Source organism: Camelus ferus, chromosome 6, assembly GCF_009834535.1.
Source record: "Camelus ferus isolate YT-003-E chromosome 6, BCGSAC_Cfer_1.0, whole genome shotgun sequence".
Lineage (NCBI taxonomy): Eukaryota > Metazoa > Chordata > Mammalia > Artiodactyla > Camelidae > Camelus > Camelus ferus.
Window position 1 is genome coordinate 71,312,027 of NC_045701.1, and position 22,679 is coordinate 71,334,705.

A 22,679-nucleotide genomic window follows, 5' to 3' on the forward strand; every position below is an offset into this window, starting at 1 on the left:
GGTGAGCAAGATAACTTCCTTACCCCCTAGCCTGGATCTCTCTCTTCCATGGCTATAGGATGTTATTCCTGCCTGGGCTAGGCAGGGAAGGGTGATCTCTACAACTCCTGAGTAGTTTCAGTTGTACCATTTTGCCTGAAGGTCCAGCTACCTGGTGGGACCTGCAGGCCTCAGACTGTTTGGGGCCCTGGCCAAGCCCTGGCAATGGACTGACGTTGCTTCTATGGGAAGTTGACCTGCCAGCAGAAGTACACAGGCTCCTCTCCTCCTCCGAAGTGTTTTCCTTTAACATGATGCGCTGCCACCTTCATCCCTCCACTTTGCTCATCACTCTAGATGAGGATTCTCACCTCTGACACTACTGACATTTTGAGGCCAGATATTTCTCTGTTGTGGGGTGTCCTGTGCATTGTAGAATGTTTATTAGCAGCATCCCTGGCCTCTACCCACTAGATGCCAGTAGAATACCAGCTCCCTCACCCTCGCACCAAGTCCTGACAAAACATTTTCCAGATACTGCCAAGTGACCCTGAAGGCTGGGGTGGGGTGGGGGAGGATGTGAGAAGGGGGACAAAAGTGCCTCCTTTTGAGAACCACTGCTCTAGATGTTTTTGGTACTGAGATTTGGTTTTTACTTCACTGACTCTGCTTTTATCAACAAGCATGAGTTTCAAATTAGAGAACTCAGAATGACCAAAACATTGATCTCTTCTATAGAATTAAAATACATGGTTTAAAAATTGAGAGTTTTTTCTAATTTGAAAATAATACCTTTTGGTTGCTTCTCAAAAGGGCAGGCAATTCATTTTCAGAAATTGGGAAGAAGAGCAGTTTAGATGAAAACATTCAAAATTTTGTACCAAGTTTATAATGTTTAGCTAACTTTTTGCCCTGGAATTATTTAAGTGGATACGAGGTTATTAGGCTTGATTCCTTTGATAATCTACTCCTCTGAAAATGGATGCCGTGCCGAATTGTCTGGTCTACCTAGAGTGCCTTAAATTACGAAGATGCTCAGGTGAGGTTAGATGGATGAATATATGATAAATCAAAAAAAAAAAAAAAACCCAAAAAACAAAGTGTTAGTCACAATATCTAGATAATGGACAGTGGGTTGTAGCTGACTTCTTTCAATTTTTTTGTATGCTTGAAGGTTTTCATAGTTGTTGGGAGAGAAAAGCCTCTGGAACTGCTGGTTAGGCTGACTTTCTTTACACTTAAGTTATTTCAGTTGAATGTGGATATGGTTCCGTTGCTTATAACAATGTTGTAATAATTAGGTAACACAATTAATTGGTAGTCCAAAATCTAGGCTTTAATTTTGTCTTATTTAAATGGTGGCTATGCTGTTGAATTGTGGGAACATTTTTAAATGAAAACCGTTATAGAGAAGTGTGATGTATTATTACTGTTTTTACTCACATATGAATATTTTTGAGACATTTTCTGGCTTCTAAAATGGGATGACTTTCTCAGTATTACAAGGTTAAATTCTAGACTTGCACCACCCCTTATTTGGAGAATTTTCTTCATTGGAAAGCATTTTTCTTTCTACATTTTCACCCTCTTCCCTCATAGTCTAGATCAAATTTTTTATACAGTGTGTGCATTTAATTTGTGATTGACATACTTCTTTGTTAGTTTTAGTGCTGGTTATAGCAGTGTCTGGTATGCAGTAAAACATAATAAATGCTTACTAAGTGAATGAGTGAGCATTTAGGAGAAATAGTGGGGAAATCCTTCCTCCTCCTTTTCCCGTTAGACTTTTTATTGCCCCAATTTAGGATGGAATATTTTTGAATGATGTTTAAACTATTTGTAGGGTTAATACATTTCTACTTGAAAATATTTCAGAATTTTCTATGAAGTTTTTTTCTATGTAAACTTTATATTAGAATCATGGGAGAACAGAGAGTACAGAACAGCTTCCCAAGCAAAGACAGGAGGCGTGGGGGCCTCTAGGAGTTGCTGCCATTTTAGGAAAGGACAAGATTTCATTACCTGCTGTCTTTGTGGGCTTTGTCTTGTTACTTTTCCTGAAAATTAATGAAAGCTGAGTTTCTGTCTTCCTGACTAGACAGGAAGCTAGCTTGCTGACAAGCTTCAGAGGATGATATTGGAGTGGACACTAGAGGTAGGAGCACATTTTTTTTTTCCTTACGAAAATGAGAAACAGAGCTTTTTTTCCTTATTTAGAAAAAGGCTTGTAGCAAAAAAGTTATAAATAAATTTGAAGGTTTTGGAATAGGAAAAAATATGTAGGAGCCTGACATCTTTTAACTTTTTGATCTTGTGATCTACAGAAGTACTACAAAGGTACTAAATTGTTTTCATTGAAAGATGGGAGCTTCTTTTTGACAGAATATTAACCATTCTGTTTAATTAGCTAAACTAACATTTTATAGTTGACTAAATCATTATTAAAATTCAACAAATCTGATTTTTTAAAAAATTATAATCTCAGCCAGTAGTGTATGAAGGCCACAGGACTGGATAAATTGGCCTATATAAATTGGAAGAAGAAATATTTTCTCTGCTTCATAGCTGGCATGACATTTTTGCATGCTATATCATAGTGTTTATGTGCAAACACATAATGCTGTGAAGTTCTGGCTTTTTTCCTCCTCTGTAAATTGTGCTAATGATTTCTTATATAGGATTAAATTTCTGCAAGGCGAGTTCTTCTGAAGGATTACGTAGAATTAGCAGATGCTGGCAGATGATGCTAGGCATTTCCAGATACCGTTAAAATGGTGGTACTTTCATGTAGTAAGTATTCTGTAAGGCATAATTTATTTTTTTGTTGAAGAAAATACGTATCTCCCTGGAGCACAGCCTTAAAATCTTGGTGATATTTCTGTGTCATTGGCATTACTCTAATTACCTATAACTTATAGATAAGTTTAGTCCAAGCTCGTCCAAGAACAGTGAGTCTCCTTTAATGCTGTTGACAAGAATAGAAAATGTACAGGGACAGGAAGATTTTAGGTTACTAATACCTTTCTTGATCCAGCAGATTTTTTTGAGCTTACCCCCTTTATTAGAGTATGAGGAGGAAATCTATGATAAAAAGGATCAAAGAAATGCTGCATGTTGTAGTGCTTACAGGTGGTTGGAAATGAATGGGGAGAAGAATTCACAGACTTTCTAATAAAGCAACAGTTTTAATTTCCTAATTGGAAATATTCAAATAGAGGGGCCCATAGATATTGCAGAGTAGAACTTGCAGTACATGTTGAGCCAGGATCAGCAAACCTCTGTAAAGAGCCAGATAACAAATATTTGGGGGCTTTGTGGGTGATATGTTCTCTGTTGAAACTCCTCAACCCTGCAGCTGTAGTGTGAAAGAAGTCAGAAGCGATAGGTCATTGAACCAGCCTGGCTGTGTTCCAATAAACCTTTATTTATAGACACTGAAATTTGAATTTTCTGTCATGTCTATATATCACAAAATACTCTTCTTTTGATTTTTCCCCCTAGTGATTTAAAACTGTAAAAACCATTCTTAGCTCACAGTCCATACAAAAATGGTTGACAGGCTGTTGTTTGCTGACCCCTAATCTCAGTTAGTGACACTGCTAGCCAAGAAAGCATATAACACAGTGGTGGAGTCGAGTGTCTGTCTTATGGCCTAATGAGCTTTTTAAGCCCTCCTTACTATCAGGAGGAATTAAAAAATGTAAAATTTGCTTATCTTCAAGGCAAGATGGTAGTAATAAAGTAGTAATATGAGAGAATGTGTAATAAGACTCAATGGAGTTAGAGTTAGACCACTAATACTCTTAGGAATTTGCTAAAAACACAAGAACAACATGATTAAATTCGGCAGGCACAGTTCCTCGAACTCAGAAGTAGGAAGGATGCAGTACCCAGTGAGGATGTCTTCTGCATTTAACTGCAGAGCTCTTTGAAGATTCTAAATCCATCAGAATCCGTGGTAGAGTTTTATGAGACATTTCTTATAATGACACTTGAGAATGATCCCACTTACAAGTACAGAAGAAAATAAAATGAAAGAACCTTTAAAGAAATCAGGTATGTTTTATTGGCTCTTGCTGCAACAAATCTCTTGGATCTGTTACTCAGAGACAAGCTTAAATGAGTAAAGCACTGCTACTTAATTTAACCAGCATTTTTAGGATTTAGTGTTGGCGAGATACTTGGAGATGTTGCAAAATACAAAGTATTTTCAGATTTTTGAGATATAGACTGGGATATGGCCAAGCCTACTCTTTATGCAGCATGGTGAGAATGCTTCTTCCATCTTCTAGAGCACGTGAACAAAATTGGCTAGATTGGAAGGAAACATCCCAGTCAAGGAAATAGTTAATACTGTAAAGAATAGAGAAATTTTTCTTGAGCCAGATAAATCAAATTTGATGATTAGGTGGGAGAAATGCAGCATCAGAAGCAGAATCAACTAATCAGCTGTTGGCAGTTGGACAGAATAAACTGACTTGAACAGAATTCCATGGAGCAGAAGTTTTATTTCATTGAGTTCAAATGGAGTTTTTTCCTTTTTTGGTAATTTTTTAATTGAAGTATGGTTATTTACAATGTCATGTTTCACATGTACAGCAAAGTGATTCAGTTATGCATATATATATATATATATATATATTCTTTTTCAGATTCTTTTCCATTACAGGTTATTACAAGATACTGAATATAGTTCCCTGTGCTATATACAGTAGGTCCTTGTTGTTTATTTTATATATAGTAGTGTGTATATGTTAATCCCAACTCCTAATTTATCTCTCCTGCAAATGGAGTTTTTATATTTTTATTCTTAGCCTTCTTTTTTTGGAAATGAATTTCATTGTATCCACTTGATGTCAAGGAAGACATTACATTTAGAAAGTGTAACTTTTTTCATACTAATTTTTTTTTCTGTTCATGAATTTTTGTTTGCTACTTTGTAAATGGTTGGAAAACCTGAAAGATGCTCAATGTCTTAAAGTTGTATAGCTTCATTTGAAACTGATAGTTGACAATATTTAAAAATAAAATTGATTGGTAAATTTTTGTTGTTTAATATACTAAAGCAGGTTGAGATTTCTTCTGTGAGCTTTTTAATAACTTTTTATTGCTAAACCGACAGAGTGACTTGAGATCTTTTAAAAGTACTTTAAAATATAAGTAAAAGTTTTACAATTCTCTTCTTGTATTTCTTTTTTTGCTGGGGGGAGGGGAGCAATAAACTTACCTCTATGAGTTAACTATGAAATTTACATTTCTGATTGGCTAATAAACTGGACTGAAATTAGGGAAGCTTTTGATCTTTTGATTTGAAAACCAGAAGACAAATGGATAGTGCTTTGTTTTTGACTGGAGCTGATGCATTCCTTCGTGTTTTACTCTTTTTTCAGTGAAACCAGCAGTGTGTGTAGCAGCAGTGACACAGGGCTCTTTACCAACGATGAAGGACGGCAAGGTAATCTTGATCCCGGCTTTGGGATCTGAAGATTCTAATAATTCTGGGAGTGACTCACTGAGAATATGATAGTTGTCTGTGATAGTGGTTCTCAAACTTCAGGATATAAGAGCTACCTGGGGAACTATTAAAATTATAAATTCCTGAGCTCCTAGAAATCAGATAGGTCTAGAGTTGCCTCTGGAATCTGCATTTTTCATAAGCACCTGTGGTGATTTTTATGCAGATAGTTCAGACTTTGAGAATCATTGATCCAGAGGGGTTATAGTATTAAGGATGGGACTTTGGGAAATTGCTTTTTATTAGAACCAGAAAGTAATCTCATGTGTTACTGGATGTTAAAATATTCTTATTTTCACATAGGGAGAATTTATTTTTATAACTTTATTTATAAATGATCATAGTGTTCTGGATGAATTAGAAAAACCTCTTCTTTCTGAAGTTTAGTAGAGCATTCTGAATAATGCTGGTGTATATTAATGATCAGTTCTTTATTTTTACCACTTAAACGGCAGTATGTTCATGTTCTGTACACTTGCTTGGTGCCACACTAATTGTGAACCTATAAGAATTTCATATAGCTCCTTTGGACTATAGTTTTCTTAATCTAAATAAGGGATTTGTAGCTCCCTAAAGTCTTTCCTACCTCTGAAACCGAAAATTTTTCTCCAAAGATTAACTGATTGAAGGACCAAGGCACTGTGGCTTACAGGTCCAGGTTGATCCAGATAGGCTCCTCAGTAACTGAAGGGATTTTGGGACTGTGAGACTTAGGATGCAAGTCCTGATTTTGGAGAGAGACTATGAGGAGGTATTTCAGTGTGCCTCAGAGTTGTAGGCATAGATGGAGTTGTTGAACTTCCTACTATAATGGAGGTCGTTGTGAGTACATTTGTATTCCTTCCTGATTCTGAAGGAGCTAGGTGTCATTGGAAGCTATGCATGTATAGTCCCAGGTGGGCTCCAGCTAGGGTCTTGATTGTCTTATCTTATACCAGGATAGTCTGGTTGTCTTTCCATGAATGAACTGGAGCATACTTTCAGAATTACTAATATTTGCTCTTTTTCTTTGCTTTTACTTGATCACAATAATAAAATAAAACTATTTATTTATCATAATGCATCTCTTAAAGGTTACGATGTGTATACAGAGGTGTAAGAAAGTATGGACCTATTACAACAGATTAAGTTTGGGGCTTTTGGAAAGCCTTCCCACTGATAAGGAATCCTTGGTATATTATGGAAGATGTAGAATATTTTATAGCCCGGCTTTCCTCTTTAATCTCTGCCTCAACTTCACACATTTTGCTGATATTTAGATGTGTAGAATACTCAGCTCAAAACTATGTTATTTTCTGTTTCTATGTCTTTGTTTATTTTGATCTCTCTGCCTGAAATGTCATCTTCATCTTTCCATGAATGGCTGGTCATCCTCCAAAGTTCTCCTGTTGCTCCTCTGAGGCATATTTATGGACTACACCCGTGGATTTTCTTGCCCTCATTTCCTGTTGTGTTTGGCCAATAGAGGCAACTACAGAAGTATGGAGGGAGGGAGGGAGGTAAAAAAGACTGGATGTGTTAGTCATCAAGCTTTTATTATGATGATACTGTTGAAGAGTCCCAGATTTCAGTTGTTTACTACATTAATCTTGCTGTGGGCCTGGGGGTTGGCTGTGGTTCAGCTGATCTTACCTGGGCTCAGCTGGTCTCTAGGCTTCAAGTTAGGTTTGTATCTACTCATATTTTCTTATTCTGGGACCTAGGCTAAAGGACCAATGGCTCTGTGTGGCAGGGACTTCTCATGGCAAATGATATGAATGCCAAGTGACTAAGTCAGACCATGTATGAATATTTAAAGCTTTTGCTTGAATCACATTGCTAATGTTCAGCTACCTAAAGCAAGGCGTGTGACAAAAGCCCAGTGTCCATGGGATGAAGAAGTGTGCTCTTCCTCATGGGGAAAGCTGTGTGGAATTCCTTGGCAAAGGGCAAAGGGTGTGTGGCTGTATCATTCTATTATAGGGAGGTGGTGAAGAGTTGGAGACAATATGCAGTGTGTACCACGTTGGGTTACAGCTTTCCCTGACTCCCTTTCTGTTGGACTGCTGGTTGGTAGTTGTTGTGTTCTTCTGCTAAAGGCTGCTGCTCCTATTTGGCAGCCTTCTCCTATAACCACAGTTGTCTCTCTGTGCTCTGGTAACCGTTCTTTCCCCTTGCTTCTTCAGATCTGGGGAGGATAAAGACTCCCTGATGTGCTGGCTCCAGGATGCTTCAACATCCCTTTGGTTTCTCTCAGTACTGTCTATACTTTTGTAAATGATCGCTTCACTGGAGGAAGTCTCAGATACCCCATTTAAGTGTGCATGTGTTCCTAAAGGTATTCTGGCTGATATTCTCAGCGTAGGCATCATCTCCTAGAACCTTTAATTCTTTTCTTGCCCTGTACTTACTGCTTTCTCATCACTTACCATATTACATTATTGTTTATAGATGCACGCCTTTTCTGTTGAAGCTTTTCAAAGGCAGGAATTTTTTTTATTGTTTGCTACCACAATAGATAACACATTGCCTGGCATGTAGTAAGCTCTTAATAAATAATTGTTGGGGAATGCAGATAAGGGGAAAATTCTCTTCTTTTTTTCCCCATCAAGCAGAATTGTACACAGCACAGAACGTCAAGTTATGAAACAACTAAACCTGTTTTGATTAAAGCAAGATCCTAGAGGAGCAGGTCCAGGGCCTGATCCACTCAGCCTCTTCCTTATTCTCTGGCAGCACTCTTTTAAGGAGCTCCTGCATCAGGCATCCTAATGAATCCAGGTTGAAGACTACTGGTCTAGATAATCTCACAAGGTTCCTTCCAGTTCAGTGAGTCCCTTTTTGTATTACCAAAAATCTCAAGTGAATGTTTGAGAACCAAAAAATACTCCATTGAAGTCTGCTATTTGTCATCAAAATGTGGTCTAGGTAAATATACTATTTTAATAAATGGCCTGAGGAATAGGAAGGAATTAATATATTGACTTATGGTGACACTCATCACTATTAATTCTGTTGCCTGTCTTTAACTCATCCTTGTACCTACCTGGTTTGGTGATATTCTTTTAGAGTAGTGGTTCTCAAAATGTGGTACCCAGACCAGCTTAGAATCACTAGGGAACTTGTTAGAAATGTAAAATTTTGGTCCTGCCCAGACCAGAATCAGAAACTTTAGGGGTAGGGCCTAGCTGTCTGTGTTTTAATAACCTTCCTGGTCCTTCTGATGCATGCTAAAGGTTGAGAACCACTGTTTTAGAAAAATAGCTATTGGTGGTGTGTTTTTATAAGGCAACACTTTGAGTAACTTCTTTAGTGATTTCTTTCCCTTTTAGAGATCTCTGCAGTGATTTATGAGTTATCCTGGGTGTTAGTGGTCCATGAATCTGATACTTCATGTGATTAGCATGGCCTGAGTAGCTTCCCTGGGATCCAGTATACGTTAGAAAATGAATGCAATATAAACTCTAGATGTTCTAGTAATAATTTCCTTCATTCTTCCTGTTTTGAAAGGGGTGCGGGGTGGGAGATGTAAAGTTGTCCATCTTACCCTTTTTGGGCAGGAATAAGCTTTGGAAAGTGAGATGCTATCATTGTAGCTAGCAGAAAGAAGTTTGAACCCAGAGTCTGGCTATATGGATCTAGTTTTGACATTGTCATTAATGAAGACTGTGGCCTTGGGCAAATGGTATAACTTCTTGACAAGCCTTGGGGGATTATATTGTCTCTGTGGTTAGTTTTTTCTTGGTATTTCCTTGGATTGTTACTGTCAAGATGATTTTCTGTCCTATTAATGAGGTACCATAGAAGAAACAAAGTATGGATGTGTATTCTTTACTCATTTATTATGAGATACAGATATAGCAAGAAATCTCTCAGGAATAGCTAGTTTTGAGTTAAGAAACATTTGTGGGCTTTGAATCCCCAAGTTCATTTATGCTTCTTAGACATGGGAGGCAGTTTATTTTTGTGTTAAAGACTTTGGAGTTAGTCGGGCTTTGGTTTCAAACCATGCCTTCATCATTTACTAACTTGACCTTGACTTCTCTGGGCTTCAGTTGCCTTGTATAAGGTTTGGAAGAGATAACAAATTTACAGATCTTTTTAGTATGGATTCTGGTAGGTGATAAGGGCTTTTAGTAAATGGCAGGTTTATTAGGTTTTATTTTTAAAATACATTTAATTAAACCTATATCACTGAGAAAGCATCTTCCCATTTGGTTTTTCATAGAGCATGTTAAAATTCCAGCTTTTGATTGGATCTCTTTACTTTAGGGGATGATGAGCAGAGTGATTGGTTCTATGAAGGAGAGTGTGTCACAGGATTCACTGTCCCCAATCTTCTGCCCAAGTGGGCTCCTGATCATTGCTCTGAAGTAGAAAGAATGGATTCTGGACTGGATAAACTTTCAGATTCCACATTCCTTTTGCCTTCTCGACCAGCTCAAAGAGGTGAGTTCTGAGGAGACCAAAATACACTTCATACTTCTTTGGTTCTCTGTGGGGAGAGTCATCCCGTGGCAAGCATACTCATGCCTGTAAGCATGCATTAACTATCTGAATTTTAGAACTAGTCCAGGGATTTTTCTAGAAGATTCAGGGGTGAGTCTCAAAGCTTGAGGTTCTCTCCATTCTTACCTAAATCAATCCATGGAGACTCTTGGAATATATATTAGCAGGGCGTTCCTTCAGCTTGCTATTGCCATTTGTGCCAGATTTAAGAAGCCTGGCAGCGTGTCCCTGCTGCTTATCCTGCTGTGAAACTGATGGGCTATTGAGTGCTCAATGGAAGCCTGAAGTAGTGGATCTTGGAAGAGAACAGATTTCAGTAACAACATTCAAGGACAAGGTATAATGACATTTTTTAAATGAATGATCTAAGAATATTTAAAAATAATTATTTTAATAATTTTATTATTGTGGACTATAACACAAATACATATCATTTCCCTTTGCTTTTCCTTCAGTTATGGTGTAGCAAGGTGGAGTGGAAAGAGCCTAGGACATGGGGAAGGAAATGCCGTGGTAGTGGTCTCTGTACTGTCTGCCTAGCTCTGTGACTGATGGAGTCACTTTATTTCCTTGGGACATCAGGGTCATCACTTAAGATAGTGTGACATTGAACAAAACTGTTTCAGAGGTTTCTTTTAGCTCTATAAATTTACAACGTGAGGATTCCCTGTAATCGATAATCAGCCAGTTAGTTACTAAGCATTTGTTGAGCATCTGTCAGTGATCAGAATTACACTAGGAGCTGTAAATTCCTATTCTGTAGCATTTCATTGTGATGAATTTAGGTGATTGAAAGGCATTCTCAAAGCAGTTGGTTCTTGGTAAAGACTGCTCCCTGGCTGAGGCGCATTGTTTGCTATATTAAAACTTTTAAAAACATTTCAGTGACCACTTCTAAAAGTTCTTTATGGACCATGTAAAGTATACACAAGTAAGCCAGAATAGGAAGAAGAAACTTTGAGTGGCCTGTAATCCTATCCCTAGAGGCAGTGTCATTGGTAACGTTTTGGTGTGAATTCTTCCAGTTGTCTTTTCTATGTGTAGGACATGCACAGCAGTGAGAAAAATGGGATTATACTATACATGCTAGTTTTTACTGTTTCATGAATTGGAATGTTTTTGAGATAATAGCTAACATTTAATTTGTAATTAGAAATTGTTGATAGTACCTTGTATTTGTGTAGGGTTTTCAGTTTATAAAGTACCTTCTGTGTGCTATTTCATTGAGTCTTCAAAACAGTGCTGTAAAATAGGATTATTCCTATTATTCCTTTTCTATAGATAGGGATTCCTAGGTCAGAGGTGAATGACATGCTTAGGATGATACTGCTGGTGACAAAGACAGGGGAATAATAAATCCTTGGCAAGTAGCCTAGTGATACTAGTTTTGGGTCAATCTAGTAAGATCCTGAGGAGGAGGCCTTTGGTGTATTAGAAGCATATCATTGCTCATGAATCCTCTGCATGCAGTTACTGAGGTCTTCTTTTTTTTTTAGGGTACCATGCTCGCTTGAATCGTCTCCCTGGAGCTGCAGCTCGGTGCCTCAGAAAGGGGCGAAGAAGGCTTGTTGGGAAGGTGATAGCTCTCACTGTTTACTAGGCTCATTGGGAAGATAATACTCCCTATGGCATTTGTGTGTCCTATTGATAATCATGGTGCTGTGGAACTCCCTAGGGGTAATTAAGCCAAATGTATTTTGCGAGTTCAGAAGAGTGAACATTATATAGGATATGAATGGGTACACACATAAAAGATGAAGCTCGATTCATACAGAAGTTCTGACAAAGCAAACACTATCATGACGGTGTCTACTGTCTGTAAATCTGCAGGCCTGATCTCTTGTCCCTTCTACTCTTTTGATTAATCTTAATATTATATAAGTTGAAATACTTTTGACTTCTTTATGACTCTTCTTGAACTCATGAATGCTTCTTTTATTCTAACTTTGGTCTTTTATTCTAGAATTCATTAAAAAAAGAAAAAAAAACTGTAAAAAGACCTGTTACCAAATTTCAAAAGCCCCTCCTTGGCCATGAGGGAGGAGTATCTATCATTTACCCACTTTTGCCTTTGCTAGGAACTATGCTAGGCACTCAGTTCATTTAATCTTGCCAACAACCTTGTAAAAAAAGGTGATGTTTCCTTTAGCAGATGAGGAAAACTGCAGTTCAGAGAAATTAAGGAATGTCTGATATTACCCAGATCGAAGTGGCAGAATAGAGAATTGAACCCACCTACTTCTCTTTTATCTTTTTTAATTTAAAATTTAAAAATTATTTTATTTATTCTTTACTCCCGCTTAGAGATTGAAAATAGGTTAAGACTGAGGCTCATACCCAGTCAGAAAAGATGGTGGTGGACAAAGAATAAGGACGAGAGAGGCATGTGAGAGCACTCAGTAAGCATCTAGAGTGCTGCATGTGGCTGCCTGGTGCCCAGCCAGGCACTTGGTGGTCAGAGCCACAGCCTGGCTGCCCTTAGCAAGCTACTGTTTTATAGATTAATCAGGGAACTGTTTTCTGCCAAAGAATTGGGGATACTTGTTTTCAGATGAATTCATATTCTTTTTAATCTTTAAATTCAATTTCAAATCTCTAATTAGAAAGACATTTGATTAATGGAAGAGCGATACCTCTTCTTTTGGATTACTCATTTTATAGGCAATAAAATGCTACGCTTGCTATTCTGGGAGCTTACTCTTAACAGGATGCCTATCAGGGTAGGAGTACGTGGGGTGGAGGGAGGCGGGAGGTTGGGAGTGGGAACAGAGCAACAGTTGGACTTTTTCTCTTTATTGGCTAGGCCTGGCAGACGGTGTTCTCCTTACCACCTACCTTACTTTGCTTCGGCTCCTATAAAATAAGAGCCTTCTACTTCCAGGGAAGTAAATCATTTCATCCTGAAGGCTCCCTTTAGCGTGCCTGGAAGGAAAGTAGGGCCTATTGGATGTGTCTCTAATGATTTCAAATGAATAGGATAATATTTACTTGTTTAATTCATCTTCATCGCCTTAAAGGGATATTTGTCATTTCTACCAGAGGTCACTGTTCTGCCCCCCCCACCCCCCATCATCTCTCTTCTCTTTCTAAACTGTAATCATAAATAATGAGTTTCATTCACAGCTCCCTGCCAGTGAGCTGCTAATTACGCAAAGTACTGCTTGTAATTTACACAGTAATAAACTGTAAATTTAAGCATTACGGCACTTTAAGTTAATAATTTTTCTGCTGTAACAAATAGCTCATTTTTCACCCATCTCTTCCCTTGGCCCCACTACCATGGCCGTGTGTGTGACCAGGAGGCACAGGTGTAAGGGATGAAGAATATGAAGAATACAGTATGTGAAACCTTTTCATTTAACTCCACTCCCACCCAAAATCTGACCTCAAATTAATTTTTCTGTAGCCAGTTCTGCTAAAATGCGTATCCTAATATTTAGGCTAATCCGCACATATAGATGAATACAAATAATAATGCTTGCCCAGAAATAAATGTGTTTGAGTAACAGGCTTGACATTTTTGACATTCATGCCTGTGACTTCTGCTCGCTCATCTTAACACTTACTCATATGTGCGTAACTCTTACTCATGTAACAGTTCATGTTGGTGCCCTTCCCCAGGTTCTGTGATAGATACTCATTGTAAATGTATTCAGGTTAAATGAAGGGTGAGTGCCTTCTGCTGTTTTCCAGTTTTTTGGAGATGATTAGTTTCTGAATTGCCTGTGGTGTTATGGGTATGGTTTCATATTATAATCTTGAGAACCGCAAATTGAAGATCCAATTTATATAAACTTCTATTTTTACTTTAAGAGATAATGTTTAACAGACAAAATACAGGATGACAATTTTTTTAAGTTACAAAAGTGGTTTGAAGTGTATACATTTAGTCAGTAGATACTTATGTGTTACCAGTGAGGCCTTGGTAAGTGTCCCGTTATGAAGGCTCTTGAGGCTATAATCACATGACTCTAGGGAGCTTGGTGTGCTGGTCTGTTAAAAATTGGCTGCTATTGAATTTTTTTAAAAAAGTGTTTCAATATACTTTAATAACTCCAGGAGGTATTTACGCACTATATTAAAATACTGTATATGGTTTAAAAATGTTTATAATGACTTTTTTTTTTGAGCACTAGGGAAAAATAAGTCTAGAATAACATGCAATACTTTTTAAGGTAGAGTCCCATAAAAAGATATGTAGTTGCTGTTGGAATTTAAGATTGACATTTGACGTGTGCCTTTGGGGTTGCTGGTACAATTATGGAGGTGTGAGCTTGATGATGGATCGTACTTACATATTTGTTTCTGTGGTTAGATGACACTCTTGTCTTCCTTCCCTTTTCAGGACACCAGCATAAGTAATTTGGGTACTGAGAGGATAGGCCACATCATTAGTGACCCTCGGCAGAAAGAGTAAGTGCTTATTACGTATTTACCGGTAGAGGGAAGTTTTATGAAGGAACCCAGAAATTTGATTTTAGAGCTGAAAGAGATCTTAAATGATCGGTACTTTGTAACAGTTAACATGGCTAAAACCCTAAATACATGAGAGTGATTTATTTTTTTCTTTCTAGATTAATTTGTGTTTCTTTGCTTTTTATGTCTATAGGTGCTACATTATTAAAGTAGCCTCTAATAAGGGTGTTATATTTGAAACTAATTTTTCTGTCTCTTAAAATTTTTTTTGTTAAAAAACAGATGATTACCTCTGTATTCTCCTATATGCTTTTCCCATTTTTAGACCTCTAGACAGAAATATCTTTTCATTCTGACTGCTGTGATAAGTGCAGCTGGAAAGCCGGTATGTAGCTATAGGAGAATCATTCCACCCTTTCTTGAGACAGCCTTGCGCTCTGACATGGCTGGCTCTTTGATGTCTCCTGTACACATCATGGCCAGTATCCAGTTATGATCCTGTGCTCATCCAGCCTGGTTGAAGGTTTAATTGATAAAACAGGCAAGATGTGCATGTGGTTTATGTCTTTGTTGACTTGGAGATCCTGTTCTCACTGCACAGCTAAGAGTGCGTTGGTGTCACACTGTAATCTTGAGTTTATTTTTAGTGTCCAGTCTTCTGCATTCCATTAAAAGACTTCTTCCTTTGAAGAGTTATTTCCTGCAGAAAAGTTCATACACATTTAACTTCTCTCTCCTTTCTCCTCCAGTTCCATTTTTTTCTGATTTGTCTTCACTTCATTAACCCAGCATCATTTTATCTTCTCCTCTCTATAATTTTCCTACCACTTCTTTTATTGTTTTCTTTCCTGTTATTCTCTCCCTCTCTTTAGTTTCTGGTTGTCATCAGCTGGGAAAAGAGAACGAAATCAGGTAAGATTGATTTTCTTTGTCATCTTTATCATTTGATTTCCTTTTCTTTAGAAAGAATAAAGCTTTGGCTTCTGATTTTCCTCACATTTCTGCTTGTTCACATGAGGTAAGGATCCCATTCCTTACATTATTCTGATTTTCTTGGAGGACTGTTTTTCAAGAATATCTAGTATTCACTGATAAGAACTCTAGCTAATTCCCCTTTTTAGGATCAAATGTGACCTTCAAAACATATTTCATAGCGATCCAGTTTTTATCCTAGTTTTGAACTTTGCAATAAGAAATCAGAATGAACCTCATCTGCTTATGGTTTAGTTCAGCATCAGCATCCTGTGCTGAGAAGCACAACATTGAAACCTGAACACAGGAAACAGAAGGCAGAACTGCTTTGGGTGAAGTGGGACGAGGCTTTAGAGCCTCTCACTTTTTCCCTGGCTGTGCCCCGAGGGGATCCTTGGCACATCTAGGCCTTTGTCAGGGTCATAATTTTAAAATTACTGACACTGGCTAACAATATGTTCCTTTAATGTTTGAAGCTTTTGGTTTTTGTTGGGAGAGAGGTTGCTTTACCTTGATGATTAGTTGTGAAATACATGAAGACTGGTAGGTAAGAATTCTTAGGCTTCCTATTGCTTTGTGGTTTTGGGTTTCTTTTTTTTTTGACTACTTATTAGCTTGTTCAGTTGATACACATTTTAGAGTAGGAACCTTCATCTTGAAGTTACTATTTCAAAGTGAACTATAATAGCAGTAGACCTAACTGGTTTGTATTTATGATATGATTTTAGATGACGTGTGGATACACAATTTTTACTTTAAATTACAATAACCTATATTAGAAAAATGTAATCATTATAGCAAACTTGTTATTTCATAGACATGTAGTAAGGACAGACTGAGTGAAAATAATTGATATGAAGAAAAATACTAAATAAGTAGTAGAGCAGGCGGTGGGCAGATAAAGAAAAAAACATTTTTACAGATGAGAAACTGAAATTACTTTATAAAGTTAAAGCAGTATTTTATTTAGCCCTCCCAATAATCCTATAAAATAGAGAAGACAGATGGCAATACATCCAATTTACAGATGAGGATAGTAAAGCCCGAAGAGATTTTGTAGTTTTTAATGTATGGCAATTTAGTGGTAGATTGGAAGTAAACGTTGGGTATTCTAATTCTTAATCTAGTTCTGTTTCCACTACATTGCTGCTGGTTGTGCTAACCAGTTATTCACTGGAAACATCTGCCAGGATAAGGAAATGAAAAGGTAATTTTATGCTAGTGTTCTTGGAAACGAGGGCTGGTCATCAGCAGGCATAACTTCCCATTATGTCAGTTAGAAAGTACTGTCTTCTATTTAAGTAATTACTGTGTATCAGAAGTTTTTGAAAAACTTGTTTACCAAGGAATAGTCTGTTTTGGAGGTGTGCTAGATCAGTTATGCTACATTCATGGGTTGAATATGCAGAACTTGATCCAATGGTGTCTGTGATATGACAAAAGAATTGAACAAAGGGGAAAAGTAATCAGGTAGCAGGTTTAGGATCAGGTCTGTTTCATGTAAGCCTTACTGAAATCATCTCATTTATTCCTGCAGTTTAATCCTCTTTCTCCCCTTTACTCCCTGGACGTTCTTGCTGATGCTTCTCACCGAAGGTGTTCACCAGCGCACTGCTCTGCCAGGTAATTGTCTCCCAGTGGCTGTTTTTCTCCAGGCGATACTATTTTCCTTTTCATAACACTTTTCACATTAAACTATGTTTCTGTATGCTATCCAATTTGATCTTTACAACAGTCTTTTGAGGTCATCAGTTGTTTTACAGATGCAGAAACTGAGGCAGAATGTTGAAGTATCTTTCCTGTGGTCACATGGCTAGTGTGTGATTTAAATCTCAACTTTGACCTAAATTCTGGCTCATATTCCATATTCCTTTTGCTAAAAGCCCCATCTTCAAAGAATGTTATTAATGGTTCTTGCCATGTCATGCACAACCCTGTGTGATCTGATTCCTGCCTCCATGTCCAGCCTCCTTTCATAGACTTCTTCGTCCTCAGTGGGGAGAGGTCCAGCTGTGCCAGAGAACTCTGTTTTGTTCTTCAAAATTATAGCCCTTTCCTACCACTGGTCCTTCTCACGTGTTCCGTTTGCCTGGACTCCCGTCTTAGAGCTCTTTCCATGATTGGCTCCTTGTCATCTCAGCTCGGGCCACCTCCTCAGGGAGGACCTCTCTGACCATCCTGTCTAAAGGGGCCACCAGCACCACTGTCTGCTCATCATCTGTTTCTTTCCTTTAGAGCTTAATCACAGTCTGTAATGACTTTATTTATTCGTTTTTTCCCTGTCTCTCTCACTAGAATTCAAGCTTCAAAGTGCTGGGACCTTGTCTTGTTTCCTGTGTCCCCAGCACCTAACACAGTGTCTGGCACTTACTGGGCATTCGGTATATATTTGTCAGAAATGAATGCTGCACCCACATAGCAGAATGAAACCAGTGCCTCTGAACATAAATTCTCTTAAGTTGAGTGACATACAGAGTTAATATGATTTTAATGACAGCGTGCCCTAGTGGGTTACTGTGCATAGAGAGCCGCTCATAGGCTGAACCATACAACTTTTGTTATTTTAGTGACACAAAGATTTTCTTTCCAAGGTTCTGATGATTGTTTTTTCTTTTTTTCTTCTTAACATGTTCTTAAGTGGATATATTTCATAGATTTGGAGTACAGGCTGCACAAAGAAATTATTCTTTCATGGATACATCAGAACTTCTGCTATGGGCTATAATAATTAACTCTGTACCGTAACCTAGTGCCTAGCCTTCCACTGGAAAAGTCGTATTTCAATAGAGAAGGTCTTTTGAAAAGAGAGACTGTTACATGAAGAACTTGGAAAATTGTGGGATATTAATAAACTACTGTAGATCTTTTCTTCAGTTGCATGCTATTCATTCATCCGTCATTCATCATTTGCTGACTCCCTGCTATGTACGAGTCACTTTGTTTAGTACTGCCCTTATGGGGCTTATATTCTCATGGGAAAGTCAGGTGTGGAAATCGATAATTACAGTGACAAGTGCATGAAGGTGTGTGTGCACCAGGATGATATGTGCAGCACAGAGAAGCGGCTCCTAACTCAGGCTCAGGGAGCTTTTCTTAGAGGTGGTGGTGTTCAGGCTGTCTTGGAAGACACAAGATTTCAGTCCATAGGAAAGCAATCTCCAGCTTTTTGTCTTAATACCAAATAAAATAATGGCTGTGTATATACTCTTTGGGAAGACTGTGTGAGTAGTACCATACAGTATTGTGTCAGATGCTGAAAGTGGATTATTTGCCCTCCTCCCTTTACCTCTGCTACCTAGAGCTGTGCTGTGCTGAGATTAGTATCCATGCTTTTATCAGGCTTCCAGTTGCCTTTAAGGCCTCATCCTGGCTGGACTGGGTGTGAACTTCTTGTTTCTTTGTGTATCTCATTATCTGTATCATTATCTTCATTCTCTTGCTGGCTGTGCTTGTGGCTGGACTTGAAAACATAAGGAAGCCCAGGCTGTGTTTCTGATGCACTCAGCTCTAGGGAAATATTACTTACTGCTTCAGACTGTTGCTGAAAGCAAGATGAGAGAATGTGGACAACTGTGGCTCTTCCTTGTCCTTCTAGACATCATTCCCAGGCAATGGATACAAAGTGGGTTGCAGATATGAAGGTTCTTTGGGACAGGGAAGAAGGGTTTTTTTTGGAAGAAATTTTTTAAAATTTTCATTTATTTATTACCTTTCTAAAAAATTTGTATGTGCTGCTGAAGTGAGCACTGTTTATTATCTTATCCTTAAATTTTTTTAAAGTTGTACATGTAGTTTAGCAGCACATATTTTTGTTTTATGTGTATTTATTACACATAAAAGAGAGAGTTTGCTCAAATTTTTTTCCTGATGACTGCACAGTCAATAAAGTTCGGCAACCACTAATCTGTGGGAAATGGGCAGCACAAGTGACCTTTGTGCAGGTTTTTGAAAATGTGGATGATAAAACACTTAGCCCTCAGTGCTCCCTTTTTTCCTTTGAAATGGTGGGGTCCTTGCCCAGCAAGGAGCTGGTAAAGAGGAGCAGTCTAGCTCCAGTGTGGCTGACTAATGAGAGAGGATTCAGAAGCGGATGGCAGGCTTTGCAAAGAGTTGACCATTTAACAAAGCCTGGCACCTACGAAGGGATGTTGGAGTGATGGTGCTAGGGAAGAGGCAGGTGAATGACTGTATTAAAAACTGTTTCGAATGGAAATTTTACCTTTTTCTTGCTCCGTTTTATTTGTAGTAGGAAAAGATTTCTTTCAAAGCATCTGGGCACCATTGGGAATTTCACACCCATCATTAGAACGATTTGTGTGTGTGTGTGTGGTGACTATGTTATCATTAGTGGTATAATTTTATTTTGCGAAGAGAGAAGTGTTTCCTGTTTTATCACAGCTTTCCCCGAGGAGGGCTGGTGTATTAATTTGCTGTATTGCCTCCTGGCTGTTCCCAGGCTGTTTTTCCTCTTCATCATGGAATTTTTAATGGCCCTACTGCCTCTTGGGAAGCATGTGAGGAAGAGTTCCTCAGGGAGTGCTTCCTTTTTTTCACATGCCTATAATTACTCTCCTGTAAGAGCACAAAGAGTCTGATAATCATGCCTGGACTGTGAAGGTTTCTTCCTGTCGGGTTATTGAGCGCAGGCTACTCCCTGCCTGGACAAGGCCAGTTCTGCTCTCCCAAGCCTCCTGCTGCATGAGACTGAGGGCTCCTCTGCCACCTCCTCCCTGTGGGGTCCTCTGCAGCTCTGCTTCTCCCAGGGAGGCCTGGGGGCCACTGCGGGGGCGATGAGTGACCTCAGTGTGCTCTCTTGTTTAGTACTTCATTGCTATAAACAAAGAGGTAATGGGATGTGATTTTAGGAGAACATTTGATTGATGTGTCATCGTACTATAGCCCAGATGGCAGGTACAGTGAGAGTGAGTCTGTGGTCTCTGTACCACCTAATCGACTTGTGGGCTAAGAGGTTTTCAGAAATACCACTCTAGACTTAAGTCGGTGGTTTTCAACCCTGACTGTGCTTTTGAATCACTTGAGAAGCTTTAAAAAATATATCCATGCTGGGCTCCCGCTTCCCAGGAGTGTGATTACATTGCAGTGGGGTGAGGCACAGGCATTGGCAGTAATTTGAAGCTCCCAGGTGACTCTAATATGCAGCCAGGGTTAGGAACTGTTGCCCCAAATGCACATGGTTTTATGACTGGTGCTTTGTAATTTGCTTAACAGGAAATCCCATTTCCTAATTGGCATGAGCCCCGTGGTTTGGCATTGGGAGCATGATTCTGTAGGGGAGGTAGAACCCTGGGCTCCTCTGAGCTTTGGAGAATTGCTGCAGGTGAAGAAGGGGGCGTTCAGGTCCAGTACAGTGCCCAGCACAGGGTGACTCCCCATGGCCGGAGTTGGTGGGTGGGTGTACGGATAGTTGGACAGTTGGCAGGGTACATGGATAAAATTCATAAACCAGTTTTGGTTGCTAGTACTGGGATATTGCTATTAAAGTAGTAAGACTTGGTACTGGAGTTAAGAATTGCTGCGGCTCAAACAGCAGATGGTGTGGTTGGTGTTCTGGTAGAGGTGTGGGGTTGCTGTCAAGGACACAGTCGTAGAATGGTGATAAGGAGCTAGCGCTGTAGGCAGCATTTCCCAAAATGAGAGAGTTATTGATTGTGAACGATAGCTGTTTTTTTTTTTTTTTTTTTTACCATTATTGTCTTAGAAAATCATAACTAGAACTTACCAATTACTACATATCTTTGTATAATGCACAAGTCACCAGTTGTCGTTTTTGAGTGTCTCGTAGCAGTTGTGAGTTTTCTCCAACTTCCCTGACCTTTCCTCTGTTTTGGGTGGTGACTTGATAATGTATCACCATTCCCATTTATTCCTTCTTTAAGTTCTTAATCTCATATTAGTGTGAGGCAGACTCAGGTAAGAATCTTGGCTTTACCTGGGCGCATGACTTAACCTCCCCATACCTCAACTTCCTCACTTTGAAAAGGAAACTTTCGATATTTTTTTGAGCAAGCGGAGATCAAAATGAAATAATAGATTTGAATACTTAGCATACTGGTAGCTAAAGTTATTATTTTTGTTATATAGTTACTACCCTACCCTGTACTTAGGATAACTGCAGTTTTACAAACTTTGAGTTGGCTTGTAGAGTCATTCGCTAAGGAGATGTAGTACAGATTCTTGAGGTGCTTAAATGGCCTCAAGTGGACTATAAGAGGAGGCATTTGGACAGTGTTTGGGTAAAAAGAGAGAGACCTTCCTGCCCATTAGAGAGTTGAAATGTGATGGGCTGCACTCATTGTGGTTCATTTTATCTGTTCACAAGCATTATGATCTGCATATCAGAGTTGTGTGCCCAGCTGGCTGTGCCACTTGACAAGAGGTTTCAAAGAGCAAAAAGAAGACTCAATTCATGCTATTAATTTTGACCTTTGGAGCCACAGTAAACAGCCTCAGGTTTTACCTCAGGGCTTGGGGGAAAGAACCTTTTATTAGTCCTCTGTCTGTTGGGGATGCTGTGATGCACGGCAGCTCTTGCTCACCTCTTTAGTGCCTTAGTTTTGGCCATGTATCAGGAAATGTTTCTGCTGTAATATTGTCCATACGGCTGCCCTGTCCTACTGCAGCCTCCCGTTGTATAGTACACAGTTCTGGAATCTTTTGTCCTCTGTTGGATGGTCTTGTTTATAGCAGCTCTCAGCCAGCTGGCATCTTACTGCCTGAGTAGGAAGATGAAAGCATTTTCTCTCTCTCTGTTTTGCTGTTGTAATATACCCATCTTTTCAACTGATGTGAGACTATTCTGCTCTGTGGGTGTCATGAAACAGCTTCATGATATGCCAACCATGGCCCAGCCAAGGGAAGTAGATTATGGAGAATTTTCAGGTGCTGGTGAGCAGTTTGTCACAGACTGCTGAGGGTTAGATTTGGGTGAAAACACTAGTGGAATTGCCAGGATTTCTTCTTGTTTGATAAACCTCCTTTGTGTCCTCTAATTGTGAAGTGGTCTTCTGTTCTGCCTACTTCTAGTGTCATAGGCCTGGGTCCTCTCATATGTGCAGATCTGTGAAAATATTTCCCCTACTAGGTGCTTAATAAATGTCAGTTAACCCTGAAGGTAAAATCACACGTGAGGAAGGGGTCTCTACTTCTTTGGAGTTAATCCTCTCTTTCCTCATTTTACCCTCACACTTTGCTTGTTCCTTGATTATAGCTCAGGGTCTTAATATCTATTCATTTTTTGTGTTTTTAAAGTACAGTTGATTTACAGTGTTGCGTTAGTTTCTAGTGTCTA

General features: G+C 38.8%; 1 protein-coding gene across 5 annotated transcripts in view; it reads left to right on the plus strand.

Moving 5' to 3' along the window:
- GPATCH2L (G-patch domain containing 2 like) overlaps nucleotides 1-22,679 on the plus strand; it is a 57,240-nt gene that overhangs the window by 11,514 nt on the left and 23,047 nt on the right. The window contains exons 3-8 of one of the 5 annotated variants that reach the window (XM_032482418.1): nucleotides 5,370-5,434; nucleotides 9,746-9,922; nucleotides 11,479-11,558; nucleotides 14,328-14,395; nucleotides 15,271-15,310; nucleotides 16,908-16,993. In XM_032482418.1, the coding sequence (XP_032338309.1) occupies nucleotides 5,370-5,434; nucleotides 9,746-9,922; nucleotides 11,479-11,558; nucleotides 14,328-14,395; nucleotides 15,271-15,310; nucleotides 16,908-16,993 (516 nt within the window). Of the gene's footprint in view, nucleotides 1-5,369; nucleotides 5,435-9,745; nucleotides 9,923-11,478; nucleotides 11,559-14,327; nucleotides 14,396-15,270; nucleotides 15,311-15,361; nucleotides 15,417-16,907; nucleotides 16,994-22,679 lie in introns of all 5 variants that reach the window. The other 4 variants (XM_032482417.1, XM_032482421.1, XM_032482420.1 and 1 more) reach the window with 4 other exon arrangements.